We start from the raw sequence: 20,726 nt of genomic DNA, 5'->3' as shown, positions 1-20,726 counted from the left end.
GCCCGACCAAGCCGGGGGTGACGCGGGGATTCGACCCGACCATCCCGTGTTGGTAGGCGACGTTACACACATACGGATACGTCATGTGGACAGACGTGCACACACCGACACACAAACACAACACACTCAGACATTAAACACACAAGGACACAACACACGTGAGCTCACACACACACACACACACACACACAACATACAAAAACACACCATGCACACACACACACACACACACACACAACATACAAAAACACACCATGCACACACACGCGCACACACACACACACAACATACAAAAACACACCATGCACACACACACACACACACACACACAACACTGGATGAAAGACAACAAACAGAACCACACAAAATAGCACACATAATGAAGGTATGTTATGCCCACCGGCAGATCATTGCAAGTTATAGTCTTTGTGACTGGGCTCTAGTCTAAGTACGCCCCCTGCTGACAGAGGGATATGGTAGCCAGCCACTTATGGCCAGTCAGGAAGCCACCGGCTGAGGGTAAATACTATATCCTGTGAGACTTCACTAAAATCACCGCTCACTCCAGTCGTCGTCTGTCCATTTATTGACGTTATGAGAAGCACAAAACATCACAGGTATCATGCTCTATTTCGCTCTTTTTATTTCTGCAGTGTTCGTTTCCATTTCCAGACCTGTTGTGGTGTGATGTGGGTTTGCAAGCACGACACTGCCCTCTAGTGCACAGGAGCAGCAGCGCTACGTTGCAGTATGAAGACCAACACCTATGATCACATCAGTGTCCATGCATGGCACACACTCACGTTACATCATAAACGTGTCAATCATTATTTGGTAAATAGGACATGGCACAAAAAGGCAGAATCATACCACGAGAGCAAAAATACAAAAACAAAACACTTTATTTGACCACTACCGGCCAACACAAAATAAACATTTACAACGAGCCATCTCTCCCACCAACCACCAGTTTATGTGTATCCACACAGCGAGCGTCCACAGTGACGGGCCGTTCTCCATCACATGGGGCAGTCATAGATGTGGATGGCCCGGTCGTCTCCAGCAGAGATGATTTTAGAGCCGGTGCTGTTGTATTTGACACTCCATACCTGGAAATACAAAACAGAGAAAGGGAATGAAAACGTGCTGCTGGCCGACTCTGGCAAAATGACTTAACTGGAAAGAAAACCTGGAAGGTACTACCAACAGCTCGTCTTGTGCTGATGTACCTTTTTGAATCACTGACAGAGAAACTGTGAGAGCCATCAAACAATGACGTGTTTCCACAACAGATTCTCAGAGTGCAACAAGCTTTTTCAGTTCTGTGGAAATAACCTGATGCATGAGCTGATGGAAAACTACTAAAACTCATGTACCATCATATCTGTGTATTCTTTCTGACCCATTTTTACAAAAAAAAAAGGAGCCGGCCCCTGTGGATCCCTGTGGCTTTGCATTCATCTTCACTAAAATGAGAAATACACCAACTGAATTAAATGAAATAAATACATTAAATCATGGAAGACTCTGAACTGCTCCAAGCTGACTGGTTATGGCAGCATTCGTATGAATTACACTTCCGGTGTGGGAAGATGGCGGCGCAAATTCACGTTTGCAGCGGCCTCACCCAGTACCAGTGATGGAAGATGGCGGCGCCAATTCATGTTTGCGGCGGCCTCACCCAGTACCGTCCATGCAGTGTCTTTGTCCACGTCTAAGTTTGTCTTTGTCTGATGGCTGGGAGAGCTGGCGCTGGATTGGCTGAGGGAGCTTGGTCTGCTGTATCCCGTGGGCCCAGGGACCAAGGCCCTGCCTGGAGCTGTGCCCGAAGAGGAAACACTTGAGGGCGGACCGACAGGATGCGGAAGCCAGGCAGGCTAAGCTAACTGCTAGCCCATGCAGACCGTCACTTCCGATAACACCCAGGGCAGCGGCCTCGCCTAGCTTTGACTGTGTTTTTAGTGCCATCGTGTGGAGTGTGGGGAGGTGTGTTGAAGGTGTATGGCTGGGAGGGCTGGCATTGGATCGGCTGAGGGAGCTCGGTCTGCTGCATCCTGGCCCTGACAGGAGCTGCACCCAAAGAGGAAGCAGCCAGGGCGGTCTGACAGGATGCAGAAGCGGGGGCAGGCTAAGCTAACTCTAGCCCATGCAGACTGGCAGTTCTGACAGTCATCCTAGCTGGCGTTCGTTCTCCTGGACAGTGATTTTTTTTAGTTTAGATATATGTGTTAATTTGGGTATGTGTGTTCTTTTAGTTTTTGGATGTGTGTTTTTGTCTTTGTGTTGCACTGCTGTGGGAAATTATGTTTCCTTTCATTTCATGTGCGCATGTGCTTCATGAAATGAAACGACAAATAAAGTGTTCCTGATTTTCTTCCACAGTAAACACATCCCAGATGGGTCATAGGGACCACAGTAGGACAGCAGCCATTTTGATTTTCCTACCACATCATTGAGGAGAAAGAGTCTCTCTTTTTCTTTGGTTTAGGACAGCGGTCGGGAACCTATGGCTCGCGAGCCATATATGGCTCTTCCGGTGACGGCATATGGCTCCCAGACAATTTTGAGTTGAAAAAAAAAATCAGTTTGGAACTGATTTTTTAATATTTGTGATATTTCTTAATAATACTGTTTCATTTTAAAGTAAACAGAAATTAGTTTTGAAGATACATTTCACGGGTCACGGGTCACCCGTGGGTCGGGTCGGGAACCAATGGCTCGCGAGCATGTCCGGGTCATTGTAAAGGTGAAGAAATCAATTTTATCAGATAGCCAACTAGTTTATCCGCTTCAACCCTTGTAACGGAAAAGATGGCGAAAAGAAAAAAACACGGTGGTTACCGTGCATTCCAGGCTGCGTGCACAGAGGAATTTGCATTTGTGGAGAGAGCAGGATCTGCGGTATGTCTAATATGCAATGATAACATTGCATCGATGAAACGGTCAAATATAAAGCGGCACTTCGATACGCACCATGCAGCACCAGAAGTCGCATTAAAAGTAAGACATATTTAATTTATTATACGTTAAAATACTATATGGCTCTTAATGAAATATATTTAGAAATATTTGGCTTTTATGGCTCTCCCAGTCAAAAAGGTTCCTGACCCCTGGTTTAGGAGAAGCACATGTAGAGGGTCTCACCTGGTCCTGGTGGTCGAAGAAGGTGTTGATGCAGGCTCTGGTGCTGGCGTCCCAAACCTTCACACTCTTATCTGAAGAGCTGAGGATGTCAGAGCAGAAAGGGGATGTTATTCATGTCTCCAAACACACCCTGTCTCACATCATTTAACCTTCAGTGATGAGGGACTGCAATAGACGTGTGAAGTCAGTGTGGGACTGAGGTACGGGAACACAGGCAGAGAAAAGCAGCTGCTGCTTCTCGGCTGTCATCTGTGGGGCAGACAGACAGTAGCTGTACTGGGACATCCTGGTCAAGTTGTAGTTAAATCTGCAGAGTTTAAACGAAAGTTTTATTTTCCCTGCAAACAAAATAATGTTTTCTCGCATCAACAGATCTGTTGGTTATTAAAAAAAACAACAAAAACCCTGTAACCTCAAAGTCCAAAACCAACCTGGACATAAGTGTTGATGTTTACATGTTTTTTTAATGAATGTGTTAAGCCTGTTGAATATTTCTCAGTGTAAAAATCCATGACTGTGCCATCCTTTAGACAGAGAGCTGCTGTTATTAGCAACAAGCTCTCAAGATCGACGGAAAACCCACCATTCCAATCAGATCCTCCTCCACAGGAATTAGATAAAGTGCAGGCTGGATTTGCTCAACAGCAGGAAGACTTTCCAACCAGACACTGGTCCCCTACGCTGAAGGGAACGTGAAAGACTGAATGCTGCACCTGTCACTCAGCTGGGCTGCTCTGCTGCTGGTTGGTGACATGATGGAGCTACACTGGTGGATTGTCGGCATGCCAACTAGTTTGTCTGCATGGCCTCGTTTTGACTCTAAGTTCTGCCTTCTCATCTCAGGCCAGTTGGCTAAACTGGCAGTTACCTGAGCTCTCATGAAAAACCCTTTGACATGTTGTCGGATGTGTGTGTCTGTATATGTGCCCCCCGAATTCGCTACAAACCCCAATTCCAATGAAGTTGGGACGTTGTGTAAAATGTAAATAAAAACAGAATAACAATGATTTGCAAATCCTTTTCGACCTATATTCAGTTGAATACACGACAAAGACAAGATATTTAATGTTCAAACTGATAAACTTTATTGTTTTTTGCAAATATTCATTCATTGTGAATTTGATGCCTGCAACACGTTCCAAAGAAGCTGGGACAGGGGCATGTTTACCACTGTGTACTGAGGACACTAACTATTGAAGCTTTGTAGGTGGAATTCTTTCCCATTCTTGCTTGATGTACGACTTCAGTTGCTCAACAGTCCGGGGTCTCCATTGTCGTACTTTGCGCTTCATAATGCGCCACACATTTTCAATGGGAGACAGGTCTGGACTGCAGGCAGGCCAGTCCAGTACCCCCACTCTTTTACTACGAAGCCCCGCTGTTGGAACACGTGTAGAATGTGGCTTGGCATTGTCTTGCTGAAATAAGCAGGGACGTCCCTGAAAAAGACGTCGCTTGGATGGCAGCATATGTTGCTCCAAAGCCTGTATGTACCTTTCAGCATTAATGGTGCCTTCACAGATGTGCAACTTACCCATGATGCCATGGGCACTAACACCCCCCCATACCATCACAGATGCTGGCTTTTGAACTTTGCGCTGAGAACAATCTGGATGGTCCTTTTCCTCTTTAGCCCGGAGGACACCACGTCCATGATTTCCAAAAACAATGTGAAATGTGGACTCGTCAGACCACAGTACACTTGTCCACTTTGCGTCAGTCCAACTCAGATGAGCTCGGGCCAGAGAAGCCGGTGGTGTTTCTGGGTGGTGTCGATATCTGGCTTTGGCTTTGCATGGTAGAGTTTTAACTTGCACTTGTAGATGTAGCGACCAACTGTGTTAACTGACGATGGTTTTCCCAAGTGTTCCTGAGCCCACGTGGTCATATCCTTTACACAATGATGTCGGTTTTTAATGCAGTGCCGCCTGAGGGGTCGAAGGTCACGGGCATTCAATGTTGGTTTTGGGCCTTGCCGCTTACATGCAGAGATTTCTTTCGATTCTCTGAATCTTGTGATGATATTATGAACTGTAGATGATGAAATCCCTAAGTTCCTTGCAGTTGTACGTTGAGAAACGTTCTTCAACTGTTGCACTATTTGCTCACACAGTTGTTCACAACGTGGTTAACCTCACCCCATCCTTGCTTGTGAACGACTGAGCCTTTCAGGGATGCTCCTTTTATACCCAATCATGACACTCACCTGTTTCCAGTTAACCTGTGGAATGTTCCAGACAGGTGTTTTTTGAGCATTCCTCAACTTTCCCAGTCTTTTGTTGCCCCTGTCCCAGCTTCTTTGGAACGTGTTGCAGGCATCAAATTCAAAATGAGTCAATATTTGCAAAAAACAATAAAGTTTATCAGTTTAAACGTTAAATATCACTTCGTTGTAGTGTATTCAATTGAATATAGGTCGAAAAGGATTTGCAAATAATTGTATTCTGTTTTTATTCACGTTTTACACAGCGTCCCAACTTCACTGGAATTGGGGTTTGTACATTGGTAGCAAATTCAGGGGGCAGCCCGGGAACCGTTGCAGCCGGGACGCGAACCCAGGTCTCCCGCACCACGGGCGACTATATCAACCAGTCGACTAAAGGGTCCGAGCCGTTAGCCAACCAGCCAGCGAGTCTAGTCATTCGTGGTCATTACACTACCATCCTCCTTCGGGAAGCGCGTCCCCGTGCTCCAGCATACCAGTTCCCTCACACCTCTGGGCACACGCTTCCGATGGCCTCACCATCCTACTTCTGACACCAATGTAGTGAATTCGGGGGGCAGCCGGGAACCGCCACAGCCGGGATGCGAACCCGGGTCTCTCGCACCACGGGCAACTACATTAACCAGTAGACTAAAGAGTCCGACCCCATGTGTATGACTTTAGAGACAGTGTGCTGTCAAGCCAGCTAGCATCAGAAACCCCTCATCTCTGCAGCATTTCATTTTACCTGGACACAAAGTGGGTGTGGTCCGGGGAGAAAGCCACATTCAGGACCCAGGAGGCGTGGCCACTCAGTGTGCCTGCAAGGTTAGCATGCTGCCTGCAAGACAAAAACAATAAGGACCACTTCCGTGGAGCAAAAAAAACAAAAAAAACAAAAAAAAACACGTATTCTCTCCAAATCCTATGAGGTGTGACGTGGCTGTGTTAAACTCACACATCGTAAATCTTTATGTAGCCATCGTCTGAGGCCGTGACCAGGAGCTGGGAGTCAGGGGAGAAGGTGAGAGATCTGATGGGCATAGCATGGCCTGAGCAGACACAGACAGACAGAGACACACAGTCACCCAGAGCTTCCTCCCTGCGTCACACCCAGCAGGTAAACACACTTTTTTTCATTGTTTGCTGTGTTGTAGCACTAAACAGCTCGTTTTTACTCATTTTAAAGCAATTCTACATTCATTAAATTTTATTCTGTTTCCTGAACAACGTTTTGTGATTATAACATCGTATCCCAGGTGTTTGTTTTCAGGGTCAGGGAGGAATGGAAGGGCTCTTACACACATGTGTGTAAGGTGTGTGTGTGTGTGTGTGTGTGTATATATATATATATATATATACACACATCCAGCTGACATCCATGTCTTTGGACTATGGGAGGAAATCCAGGGAACAAGGAGAGACCACAGACCCAATTTATTGATTATAAATAACAATTCAAACAATAAACTGGTGACTATACCCTCCAGCGTGTGAAGAAGCTTCCCTGTGGCGATGTCAAAGATGTTTATGATCCCATCAATAGCGCCACTAGCAAGGTACTTTCCATCTGGACTCTGCAAAGTCAAATAACAGAATGAATTTTAGACAAGTTTATTTATAGCACTCAATCCCAGTCCAATCTCAGAGTTCTTCCTTGTCCACAGCGAAAACAGGCAGACATAGTAAACAAAAACCCCGATCCATAGACCCAATTCACCGGGACATATTTGATCAATTCAAATTTCCAGGAGAGAACTCAGGCAAAAGGACTGTGAAGAGCAGATTAAATTAGAGAAGAAAGAAAGACACTTTATTTTGTCATTGTACAGGTCATAACGACATGTGTTCTTTGCATTTAGCCCATCCTATAGTATAAGAACAGTGGGCAGCTGCAGCACCCAGGGTCCAACTCCAGTTCTTCTTCCCACTGCCTTGCTCAGGGGCACAGGCCCAGACACACTGAACCGACTAGCGGCGACGAAGGCCGACTGCTGCATCGCCTCATGTCGCCTGCGTCTGGGCCAAAAAGTAGCTCTTGAACACACCGCAAAGACTACAGCTGACAGCCACCAAGCATGTATGTTCTGCACCTGTGTGAGAGGAAATAACTCTCCATACCAGCAGGTGGTGGTAGTCTGTATTCATCATTCAAAATTTGAAACCGGAAGACCCAGGACTGCAGATATACAAACTGTAAACAAAGCAGCGTTTGCTTAGCATTTTCACTAAACTCTCGCTCACTACAGACGGTGTGGTAATAACGCTACTTCTAATCATTACAGATGGTGTGCTAATATAGCTACTTCTAATAACTACAGACGGTGTGGTGATATAGCTGCTTGTAATCACTACAGACGGTGTGGAGACGGTGTGGTAATATAGCTACTTCTAATCACTACAGACGGTGTGGTAATATAGCTGCTTCTAATCACTACAGACGGTGTGGTAATATAGCTGCTTGTAATCACTACAGACGGTGTGGTAATATAGCTGCTTCTAATCACTACAGACGGTGTGGTAATATAGCTGCTTCTAATCACTACAGACGGTGTGGTAATATAGCTGCTTCTAATCACTACAGACAGTGTGGTAATATAGCTGCTTCTAATGGAGAATACCTGAAATAAAAAAGTGAAATACTATCTTCTTGGAAGTGTTCAGGTGAGATGAAGATGGAAAATGAGAAGAGCCTTCTGTGTGCGGCCTCTTGACTTCGTCGTTTGCTTACTTCGTAACTTCCGTTTCTCTTCTCGTGCACTGATTCGCTAAGCTGAACAGCCAATCAGAGTGATCTCTCTCACCGACGGGCTCCGCTGCTGATCCAACATGCAGAATCGGCCAAAAAGCTGTCGACAGGGGTCCGACTAGTGCTGATGGTGCGGGACACACCGCAAAAACCAGGGCCACAGACGCTCACCGACAGCCGATGGTCGGCACGGCCTTAAGGTTAATTCTGACATCCACACCCATACTAACCACGACTTCCAAAGAGCCTGCTCCACATCAAATCCAGATGGGACACATGTACAACCGGTCTGTCTTCATGTGGTTGACTGACCTTCTTCCTGTCTCCATCACGTAACAGACTATGCACATTTCTACCCGGCATGCCTCTTGACCACCGAGTAAACGCTATTAAATAACGAAGCCCTCAACAGGAAATAAGGGAGCTGAATAAGAAGGAAGACATCACAATAAAGAGCAGGAAAAATGAAAAAAGCAAAAAAGCAAAAATATTCAAGGAGTGTCTGTACACACAGCAACATGAGATCAGGACTGACGCTGACCACTAGAAAAGTCTGACCAACTGCAGCTTTTGTAAATGAAAATTCATCTACTGAGATCAAAATGTGCTCTAGTTAAGGGTCGTAGTCTTAAGAGCCACTGCACTTAAACCTGGCTTCATTTTTTTTGTGGACTGGGACTGAGATAATCCACCATCTAGCCTCACAAAACAACACGCTGATGCTTCCTTACGTAAGCGATGCTGAGGATGAATTTCCCTCTGGTATCCAGTGAGGATTCCTTCTTCCCACTTTCCACTCCAAAGATGTTGACCTTGCCAAGATGGCTTCCTGTGGCAATATACTGAGAGTCTGGGGAGAAGGCGACCGTCCATGCGTCCACTTAAATGACAGAACAAACAGCTCAGAAAGGTACAGATGGGGTAAAGGACAACAATATAAACACAGATGAGAAACAGGTCTGTTTATCTAAAGAGTATTGAGTGTCAATAAAGAGTGTCAACAAGACAACAACACACATCAGCTGGAACCATTTTTCACCTCCTTCATGTGTTAACTTTGTGTGACTGTAAATATCTAACATTACACAACATGTAGTACCGTCAATAAAGCCCTAGTTTAGAAAGGATCATCAAGACCAACACGGGGATTGCCGGTTCAAATCCCCGTGTTGCCTCCGGCTCAGTCGGGCGTCCCTACAGACACAACTGGCCGTGTCTGCGGGTGGGAAGCCGGACGTGGGTATGTGTCCTGGTCGCTGCACTAGCGCCTCCTCTGGTCGGTCGGGGCGCCTATTCGGGGGGGGGGGGACTGGGGGGAATAGTGTGATCCTCCCACACACACTATGTGCCCCTGGTGAAACTCCTCACTGTCAGGTGAAAAGAAGCAGTTGGTGACTCCACATGTATGGGAGGAGGCACGTGGTAGTCTGCAGCCCTCCCTGGATCAGCAGAGGGGGTGGAGCAGAGACCGGGATGGCTCAGAGGGCAGGGTAATTGGCCAAGTGCAATTGGGGAGAAAAAAAAAGGGGGGGGGGATAACTCCCAAGTCTTGGAGATAAAAAAAAAAGGCCATCGGTGATGTTTGCTATAACTGACAGTAGGAACTTGGCACAGAACCAAACCCAGATGTCCCGAAACATCTGTACCATGGGGAGGTAAAGCTCATTGGTGGAAGTGACCATCTATTTTTATATTGACCATCTATTTTTATATTCATGTGTCACTTATTTTATATTGTATTTTAAACTTGTACAGCACTTTGGTTCAACTGTGGTTGTTTCAAATGTGCTATATAAACAAACCTGACTTGACTTGACTTACAAGTAATGTCCAGATAGCCTATACTGCTGCTGTGTTCCAATTCTTTGACTGATTTATTTTATTCTCTCCCCACCCCCCCACCCCTTTTCTCCCCAGTTGTATTTGGCCAATTACCCCACTCTTTCGAGCTGTCCCGGTCTCTGCTCCACCCCCTCTGCTGATCCAGGGAGGGCAGCAGACTACCACGTCTCCTCCCATACATGTGGAGTCACCAGCCGCTTCTTTTCACCCGACAGTGAGGAGTTTCACCAGGGGGACGTAGCGTGTGGGAGGATCACGCTATTCCCCCCAGTTCCCCCTCCCCCCCCGGACAGGTGCCCCGACCAACCAGAGGAGGTGCTAGTGCAGTGACCAGGTCACATACCCACATCCGGCTGCCCACCAACAGACACAGCCAATTGTGTCTGTAGGGGCGCCCAACCAAGCCGGAGGCAACACGGGGATTCGAACCGGGATCCCTGTTCTTTGGCTGATTTGAGTTGTGATTTCATCAAATAAGTGAATCAAATTGTTGCCCCATGTGACTTCCTGTTTTTTTTACCCCTCAGCCTCAACTTACTGAAAGGTTGTTCAAAATAAAGAAAATATGTCTTTCTGAGAAGCGGCAGGAGGGACAGCAGGGTGTCTGGTAACTGGAGGGTTGCTGGTTCGATCCTCGGCTCCTTCCAGTAAAAAAGTGTCGAGGTGTCCCTGACCAAGACACCCAACTGTAAAGCATGTTGCGTACCTGCTGCAGCTAGCAAAGCGCTATGCAGTCCATTTACTATTTGAGAATCAGACCAAACAACAACTCCATAAGATTCCTGCTATTTCATCCGTTGATCACTTCTGTCTTTTTTTAACCTGGCGAACACTACACCAGTCTCAGCCTGCTTGATTATGTAGAAAAGTCTTACTCTACACTCATTTATTCTTTGGGTCGGATGATATGAATTATCACCTCTTATTTTACAATCCACTGGGTGCTTTGCGAGAGCCACAAATGCCGGGTCTCACCTGGTCCCGCATCCATGGATTTAATCTGTTTGCCCGTCTCCAGGTCCCAGAGGCGGATGTGGGCATCAAGGGAGCTGGAGGCAGCAATGGCCCCATTGTGACTGATATCTACAGACACCACACCCAACTGGTGGCCTTCCAGGGTCCACTGTAGCTCCAGCTTTTCATCTGACCTGCGGGAGAAGAGAGAGATCGCTTGGGTTTGAAAATCCAATCAAGGTCATTTAGAGTACACTTCCAATGAGCCAGTCTGACAACAAGGTTTCATGCACAACATACTGGACAAGGCAGACAGGGAGACGCTCAAAATAAAACATGAAGAAAAATTAGGAACATTAGAAACTCAAATTAGCAGAGCCGGAGGTAGGGTCAACTCAAGGTTATTTGTGTAGCCTAAAATCACAAGGTGGTCCCGTGTTGTTCTAGTTATGGAGATTCCACAGGGCTAATTTTCTATTGATATTTATTTGATTTTGCACTTTGTGTAAAAGAGTTCTTCCCCCCCCCCCCCCCCAAGTGTCTTCACTTTCATGCATACTTGTTATAACTAGATATAAAAATACATTCATACTCTTCTGTAGATATTAGACAGTCTGTGATCCTGCATTCAGAATGTTGGGTTCTAGCTTTCTGTTCGGTCTATGTGAGCATAACACCGACTCAAAAATAAATAAAAATTGACTTAATCAGCTTATAATGGTGAAGATATTTATTTCTCATTAACGTTTAAAAAAACCCAACAACAGTATTTGTCATGGAGAAAAAGTCTCCATGACAGTTAACGTCACTGACAAATCTGCAACAAAAACACTAGTCAACGACATCTTGGTGCAGCTCAATAACCCAGGTAAGAAAATCAAAAGGAGGTTGAATCAGTTCATCTGGACACAATGTTTACTGACAGATACACAGAGACTGAACAGGTCACTAAGATGAGTGATGAAACATATGTCAATAAACGATGTATCCAGATGAACTGATTCAACCTTCTTTGACTAGTCAACGACTTTCTCCAGGGACAAAATGAGGCCATGAATCAAAACTCATCTTAGGAAGCAAAATGAGAAGTGGGTGGAGAAGAGTGTCAGGAGTGATTTGTGACAGAAGGGTACCAGCAAGAGTTAAAGGGAAGGTTTACAAAATGATAGTGAAGATGCTAAGATTTTCATTGGGAGTGATGAAGGAGGACAGGATTAGGAACAAGTATATTAGAGGGACAGCTCAGGTTGGACGGTTTGGAGACAAAGCAAGAGAGAAAAGATTGAGATGGTTTGGACATGTGTGGAGGAGAGATGCTGGGTATATTGGGAGAAGGATGCTGAATATGGAGCTGCCAGGGAAGAGGAGAAGAGGAAGGCCAAAGAAGAGGTTTATGGATGTGGTGAGGGAGGACATGCAGGTGGCTGGTGTGTCAGAGGAAGATGCAGAGGACAGGAAGAGATGGAAACGATGATCCGCTGTGGCGCATCCTAACAGAAGCAGCCAAAACTAGTAGTAGTAGTAGTAGTAGATTTTCACATAAGCACATTTGCTTTGTATGTTAATTAAAAACAGGTTGAATCACGTCTGGCTGACTATAATCATGGCAGAATCCTACTTGGAACCAAAAATGAATTTCCATTTAGTTTTTAGCTCATTTTCAACACAGAAAAATATTTTTGGATGTCGTGTGAAATGACATGAAAGACTGAAATGAAAACTGGTTAAAGAAAGAATAGGGAAAAAAGGCCAATACCATTTCCAAACTTTCACCGTATCATCTAGGGATCCAGTGACGATCGTCTCAGTCCCATCCGCCTCACTTCTCCCCCAGGCTGCCGTCCAGATAGCGTCATCATGTGCTGCAAAATATATCACAACAGCTTTACAAGAACTGGTGGCTCAGGTCAACATGGAAGAGTATTATACATGTCTAACTCTACAAATTCAATTTTACTTTTCACTAGCCCAGAAAGTATGCACTAAAATAATGGTAAAACGGCATCATAATGCTCACCATGTTCTTGCTTGAACAGAATGCTATACTGAAATGGAACGTACAGGTACAGTTAGTTTTAGGATTTTATTTTTCCTTTCAGAGAAAAAGAAAATGATGGAATGTTAGATTACAACTATTGTTTCCCATGGTCATTCCAGATCCCAAACTGAACGCATCTCATTTAGTAATCACCATGTCTTACCTGAGTACTCATTGTTATTCCTGCAATTTCAACCAAACACACACACACACACACACACACACACACACATTTATTAGAGTCTATTGGAGTTTTTGTACTGCAGGTAACATTTTTAAAGATATATTTGGAGTGTATATAAATTGGGTTTGCCAAAAAAATGGAGACAGGGGCCATTTGTAGTAAAGAATCTTTCAAAGTGTATTTTAATCGTAGGAAAGCTGTTCAGATGCCCAGCATGCACAAACTGGCCCAACAGAGACAGAAAAGCATTCCACGTTCTGTTGGGTACGGCTCCAGTTTTTTCATTTTATGTACATTTGTTCCATATTTTGGGCTCTAATTATATCAAATGATGGAAATGCTGAGCAGTACTTCCAGTTAGCGGCTGAAAACAGTTGCCTTCGCCAAAACCGTATTTAAAACAAAGGGTTGTTGGAAAAAAACGATGAATAATTTAACAATTTTTACGTAGAAGGGACTACCACTAGGGGTATAATACAGTCAAGCAGCACCGATAAAGAGTAGCTATTTCTCAACAGATTAAATAAAATAGTTGCATACCACAACTATTTTATCTAATCTGTTAGGAGATGGTTACGTTTTGACCAGTCTGCCAGAGATTTCAATAAAACAGAATCCAAGACTGGAACCCAACAGAGCTGAGAGGCGAGGAAAATTCCTACTCATTGTTGGTGATGATGATGATGATAAACAACACCGAGCCATGGACGGCTTGTGTTGAAAACCTGGTGCTTACCTTCTAAATATCGGATTATCAATAAGGTTAAGAAGCGACTTATAAAATAATTCACCGTTTTCAACCCCCCCCCCCCAAGTTATTTCTACAAAGATATAAAAAGGACATTGATGTGGACTGCTCATTTTGTCAGCTGGTTCCAGATGACTCATGTCATTTATTTCGGTCTTGTCCCCACGTTTGTACTTTTTGGCAAGATGTCGGTACATTTACTTCCCAACATACTGATCCTGAATTTTCCCTTTCCTGTGAAAACGTGTTGTCTGCCTTCTTTACTCATAATTCTAGAAAAGCAAATCAATAGTTTAAGATCGACTTGACTTTATTACCTGCAAAATCACATATAAACCCAAGTTTTCCAATCATAGACCATCTTTTTTCATTTTTGAAAATGAAACAATTCTATCTTCTAAAAATAGGAAAGCTATCAAAAGAATAAATGTATGTAGACCTCATAACATTTCTGCGAGCTGACTTGTGATTTCTGTTAATGTCCTGACCCCCTGGCACCATCTGCTTTTTGTATTTACTGTAATAAAAAATAAAAAACGGATGGGCTTGTGTAGCGCAGCAGGCTAACACAGCCAGTTAGCTCTGCTAGCTACGGAGCCGCTGGACAACCAGTACAGTGAGAGAAACGCCGCTGGGTCGACTCCGTGAATACGCTGATAGAAGGAAACTTAACAGCTTAACTTAACCTGACGTGTAAACTCACGTACCTTTCAAACGCTCTGCAAATGAATGACGAAATCCAAGCGAGTTTACAGCAGCGATGCCATGACAACTGCTTCCTGCCTTACTTCCGCCGTGACAACTACTTCCGGTCGTCAAAGGTCTCTCGTCATCTTTTGTGACATCGTAAAGCTCATCATCGCCATCTACTGGCGGACAGGAGCTTCTTTTTTTGCTTTAACAAAACATTTATATCCAATTCAGAACATTACAAAGAGGACAAACATAAACAAACAAAAAAACAATTATAAACAATACAGGAAGGGACAATGCAAAACAATAATTAAATGCATATATTCAAGGCATCATATATTTTCAAAGTCTTAATGGCTTTTTTTGTTTTTAACATTTCGCTAAGATTCAAAATAATACTTAAGTTCCATCTTAACTTGAACAATATGTGGTCTTTTACTTGACCATCTGCCAATATAACATTTACCATATAAAGAGATTTAACAAAACAAAAAAATCTTTGCTTTTCTTTTCATAGAAAAATAAAACATCCTCTTTATACAAATAAACTTAAATACCACCTATTCTTTCAAAAGCAACTTCTTCGTTTAACTTCTGCTGACGTTTGTCTTCGGGCAGCGGCAGAAGTTTAGATTTAAAAAAAAAAAGTTTTTACAGTTTTCTTCAATCGCTTTGGCTCAGTTCTCGAACGACTATTTTTTTTCCTCCAAACTATAAGTTCAAGTCTCTGAACAACTAGCTTCTTGTTAACACCAGATTTGAATTTCTTATTAACGTAAGCAAACTGCATGCGTTTTGGCACATGCGTACAAAAGAGTAAGTAGAGTTGTCTACAGTTTACACAATACTATGTACATGCACATGACTTACCCCCTGTTCATTTCATTGCATGTTTTACTTCGTATTTCTGTGCATGTGACAAACGAAGTACTTGACCATGACTTGCTGATCAGAACTGTGAGTGGATTCTCAGTGAACGTGTCACTCCTCACAACCTCTAAATATTCTTTCATCGTGTGAGCCATCACAAGCAAAATGATCCATTCAATTATCAACATCTGTCAGACACGGGGATCCTTAAAGTGTATCACATCATGTATATTCTATAAATATCCATGATATGATGCACTTTAAGGATCCCTGTAGGGAAAGTATGCTCTGCATTTAACCCATCCCAGCTGTGTAGTGAGGAGCAGTGGGCAGTTGCCGTGCAGCGCCCAGGGACCAACTCCAGCTGGTCTTGCCATGTCTCGGTCAGGGGCACAGACAGGAGTATTAACCCTAACATGCATGTCTTTTTGATGGTGGGGGAAAATCGGAGCACTCGGAGGAAACCCACCACAGACACGGGGAGAACATGCAAACTCCACACGGAGGATGACCCCAAGGTTGGACAACCCCGGGGTTCGAACCCAGGACCTTCTTGCTGTGAGGCGACCACTGTGCCACCGTGTCGCTATGACATGGCATGATTGCAATGTCTGCTAAATTGGCAAATTATCCGCCAGGTGACATAGTAATGAAATAGGAACCACAACCTCGCCCACAGCACAGTCACTACCATTTTTGAACATGGAGGAACATCACAACCCTGAACAGCAGCTACATGCTCGTGGAAGAGGAATAAGAGGTGTAAGAATGCATGGTGGCGGTGGTGGTGTTAGGGGAAGAGGTAGAAGGCAAATAGGAGTCCATGATGAAACCAGAGCCACAGTTGTGGACCATGTCATAAACCGTGGTCTTACAATGGAAGAGGCTGGTCGAGGAGTGCAGCCATAAGTAAACAGGTCCAGTGTCATCGATTGTGCAAATATTCCGTTGGGAAAAAAGGGTAAATATGTATTAGCTCTTTACTGTTGTTACAGCATTTCATTCACAACAATAAAGCAAATATTGTAAAGGCAAGTCTGGAAATCACAATGTACTGCAAAATATGTATGACATATGTATATGTCATACATATGTATGGCGGCAGGCATGGGCACAAGTCCATGAATACTGGGGTGGCATCCAGCGCTTTACCTGTGCCCCCGTCCATAAGGTTAGTGTTGTGTCAGGAAGGACATCAACATAACATTTTGCCAAATCATTATGCAGACTGACAAGACCACACTGGATCGGTCGAGGCCTGGAAACTATCAAATCCCCTGTGGCGACTCCAGAGAAACAGGGAACAAGCCGAAAGATGAAGAATGAATGATGGTTTATTTGGAATACGTAATAAGCAGGATATCACATACAGATGATCCATCACCAATAATGTGAAGTGATCAACAAATCCACACATCAGACTCAGTGAACAGATCTCATATACATCAGATTATCTGTTACATGTTGGAAAAGCAGTAGGAGGAAGTACACACTTACGTTGTCCTACCCCTTCTCACCTACTCTTAAGTTAATTCAGCTACTTTACATTACACACTCACGTCCCACTGTACTGTGTAGCTCACATTCAATGCAAGTTGTGCTGCACTATACAAACTCACCTGCTGTGAACAATGAGAGAAAAGACAAAGAAAAACATCAAAACACACGAGAGAAAGAGGAAAAGGAAAAAAACGAAAAAGAACGTGAAAGAAAAGAAAAACATCCTAATATCATGTACCAATAAACAGATCTCAATGCTACGTACAACCCAAATATCCACACAATATCATAGAAAGAAAAATTAAAAAATGTAATAAGAAATATTTACAGATAAATAAAACTTTAACTGTTAACACCACTTTTCATCATCCCCATATCGCCTGATAATCAGACCTTTGTACTTCTTGAACTGTGTAATATTTGTACTGTGTTTGAGTTCCATGCTCACACCCCACAGGTTGAAATGCCCATGCTCTTCACAGTTGTACCAACCCATCATTTCTAGAAGTTTAATTTCCCTCTCACATTTTCTTCCCCTTCTCTATCTGAGAAGGCTTTGTGTATATTACTGGGTACTAGGGTGTTTCTTGCTGTGAACATTATTTGTGCTGTGTTAAATTCTATTAAAATCCCTGAACTTCAAGACACTTGACTTTAAAAACAGCTTGCTGGTCTGTTCATGATGTCCTACATTATTAACTATCCTTATGGGTCTTTTCTGTAGTATACATAATGGTTGTAGGGTGGTTGTGTAGGTGTTACCCCATAACTCCACACAGTAGTTCAGATATGGTAAAATAAATGAACAATACAGAGTGTACAATGATTTATGATTTAGAATGTATCTTGCTTTTCCCACGATGCAATGCTCCTCGCCAGCTTTGCTCACACATATGTGAGGTTTCCAGCAGATTGTGTGGTCTAGTATCACACCTAGACATTTATTTTCATATACTCTTTCTAGTTGGACATGTCTAACTACTTTTACTTTGGTATTTATTATATGATTTCCAAACAACATAAACTTTGTTTTGTCCAGATTTAAGGATAAATTGTTTTTGTCAAACCACCATTTTCATTTTTCCATTTCTATTGTGGTCACCTCCAAAAGCTGCTGTAAATTCTCACAACAAAATATATTCGTGTCATCAGCAAATAAAACAACTTTCCATATTTATGATATCTTGCATATATCATTTAAGTACAGAATTAACAGTTTTGGACCTAAAACCGATCCCTGGAGTACACCACAAGTAATATCCATACACGACGATTATGTTCACCTATCATTACAAACTGCTGCCCGTTACTTAAATAGCTTCTTAGCCAGTTCTGCACCACCCCTCTGATACCACACCTTTCCAATTTATCTATTAATCTGCTGTGGTCAATAGTGTCAAAGGCTTTCTTTTTTAGATCTATAAATATTCCCACAGCAAACTTGTTTTTTGTCTATGTAATTAGTTATTTCTTCATTAATTCAATGGGTGCCAGAGATGTGGATCTGTTTGGTTGAAACCCGTACTGGCCATCAGTCAACAGATTGTGCTTCTCAATGAATTTGTCTAGTCTAACAGCAGGTAGTTTTTCTAGAATTGTGACAACAATGAAATTGGTCTGTAGTGTGTAAATTGGTGTCTATCTACAGGTTTATATAGGGGTATAACTTTTGCCATTTTCATTTTGCTTGGAACTTTACCAGCTTGAGACATGACATGTTATAGATGTGGGCTAGTGGTTTAGCAGTACAGTCAATTACTTTAACTACTGTCATATCAGCATCATTCCAGTCAGTAGATTTTTTTGTTCTTGCATTTGTTTACAATGTCCACGATTTCCTTCTCCTCTACCGCTCTAAGATAAATAGAACTTGGATTTCTGTCCCCACAATCACCATCATTCCCCTCTGTGATTGTTTGTGTGTCAGTGATTTTTTTCCTGCCAGTTTTGTGCCCACATTTACAAAGAATGTTTTGAAGCCGTTGACCACGCCTTCCATGTTATGTATAGTCTTATCATTATCTGTAAAGTGTTGAGGGCAGCTTGGGCTTCTAGATCCGTTTCTACTACTACTATTCAACACATCCCATACACCTGTTGTTCTTATTGGTCTCTAATTCTTTATTATGGTATTCCTTCCTGCATCCCAGCTAGCAGGGAATGTTCCCACAACATTGGCCAACATTCCCTACAGGTTCTGCTTATGTTTTAAAGAAGATGTTTTCATCTAATGTTCAAAGAACTTTTTAAGGATGTTTACCATTTCAAATAATGTTCCGATAACGTTAAATGTTAACGAGGGAAGAACGTTTCAGGTGCAACATTCTGAGGATGTTGTTGAGGTAACAGATTCTAGAATGTTCTTCTATAAAACATTCCTGCAATGTTACATGATAACAAAGGAAGAGCATTTTTGCAAAGTAACATTTTGAAAATGTTTTCAGGATATTATTAAGGCCTGAAATTACAGCACGTTTTTCTATAACACGTTCCCAGAATGTTATCCTAGGAGGTTCTGTGGAGGCAACGAAAACTTCCCACTGAAAACACTAAGGGAACATTCTGAGATTTCTTTCCCCAACATTGTCAGAACGTTTTTATAACAAAAAATTGCGAGCTGGGATATCTTCATAATGTTAGTTAGCTTGTTTTTATATATATATTTTATTTCTGCTTCAATGGTTCTGTGCTTTATGAATTCTTTGTAGAGCTTATTTTTTATGACAAGCGTTACGTAGTCCCTTTGTGATCCATGGACTATCTTTATATTTCCCTTTACAGTTGAATTGTTTGTTCTATTGGGCAGTTTTTGTCTTATAAGGATTGAAATATGTTTAGGAATGAATCATAAACCTTGTCAGTGTCTTATTCTTTGTAGACTATATTCCAGTTATGTGTTAGTAATTCATCCTTAAAAGCATTCATGGATTCCTCTGTTCTTACTCTTATACATTTAATGTTGTCGGGAACGTTGTTCTTTCTAAAATTGCAGTCACAGACAGTAAACACTGGTAGATGGTCACTGATGTCATGTATTAAAAAAGCCTGCTCTCTGTGTGTCCTTCTATAATGTGTGTGAATATATTGTGTATTAAGGTGGCACAGTGTGGTGTGGTTCTGCTGGGTCTAGTGATTTTAGGATATAAACCCAAACTATACGTTGTATTAATGAACTCTTCTGTCTTATTGTGCTTATTTGGATTTAACAGGTCTATACTGAAATCCCCACATATAAACACAACCTTTTGAATACGTTTCTTTTCTCCTGTCCTTAAATATATCAAAACTGCAGCTGGAAAAGCGCTATATAAAATGCAACCTGATTGACTGAATATTTGATCCCGGTAATCTGTATATACAACTTGGGCTAGAACAATGTTTTACTAAAACAAACAAACTTACAGGCAGCAAGGAAGGCTCGAGACAAGACGTGATGCATCCGGCTACCAAAAGTCAACATGACAATCTGACAAAGAGCCGGGGCAACCCGGGGGAACATAACAGCTGGGAGCCAATCAGATAAATGGGGCGCAGGTGAGCAGAAATGCCAATCAGGGAATGGGGAACAGGTGAGTAAAGCAGGGGCAATCAGGTAAATGGGGCGCAGGTGAACCCTGATGACCCAGACCACACAACCATGACAACGATTACATTCTTCTTCTTTTTCCAGACAGATTTCCACTGTGGTACATTCCAGCACATCATCCACAGCTGTTGATGTAACTTCTACCACCTTGTAATTGAGGCTGTTGCTCACATACAGAGCAACCCCCCCTTTCACTTTTGTTCCTCCTGTTCTTG

General features: G+C 43.0%; 1 protein-coding gene across 1 annotated transcript; it reads right to left on the bottom strand.

Moving 5' to 3' along the window:
- Positions 1–578: 578 nt before the first annotated feature.
- On the bottom strand, positions 579–14,660 carry skic8 (SKI8 subunit of superkiller complex). The gene is made up of 11 exons (XM_056281999.1): positions 14,570–14,660; positions 13,094–13,113; positions 12,910–12,937; positions 12,649–12,754; positions 10,914–11,086; positions 8,828–8,976; positions 6,831–6,924; positions 6,306–6,399; positions 6,096–6,188; positions 3,145–3,223; positions 579–1,109 (listed from the first exon to the last, which is right to left on the bottom strand). The coding sequence occupies exons 2-11, from the start codon at positions 13,103–13,105 to the stop codon at positions 1,020–1,022; spliced, it is 918 nt and encodes a 305-aa protein (XP_056137974.1). The 5' UTR covers positions 13,106–13,113; positions 14,570–14,660; the 3' UTR covers positions 579–1,019.
- Positions 14,661–20,726: the final 6,066 nt, after the last annotated feature.

This window comes from Lampris incognitus, chromosome 6 (assembly GCF_029633865.1).
Source record: "Lampris incognitus isolate fLamInc1 chromosome 6, fLamInc1.hap2, whole genome shotgun sequence".
Taxonomy (NCBI): Eukaryota; Metazoa; Chordata; class Actinopteri; order Lampriformes; family Lampridae; genus Lampris; species Lampris incognitus.
Note: the sequence above shows the minus strand (reverse complement) of the source record. Positions and strands in the feature narration are given on the sequence as shown.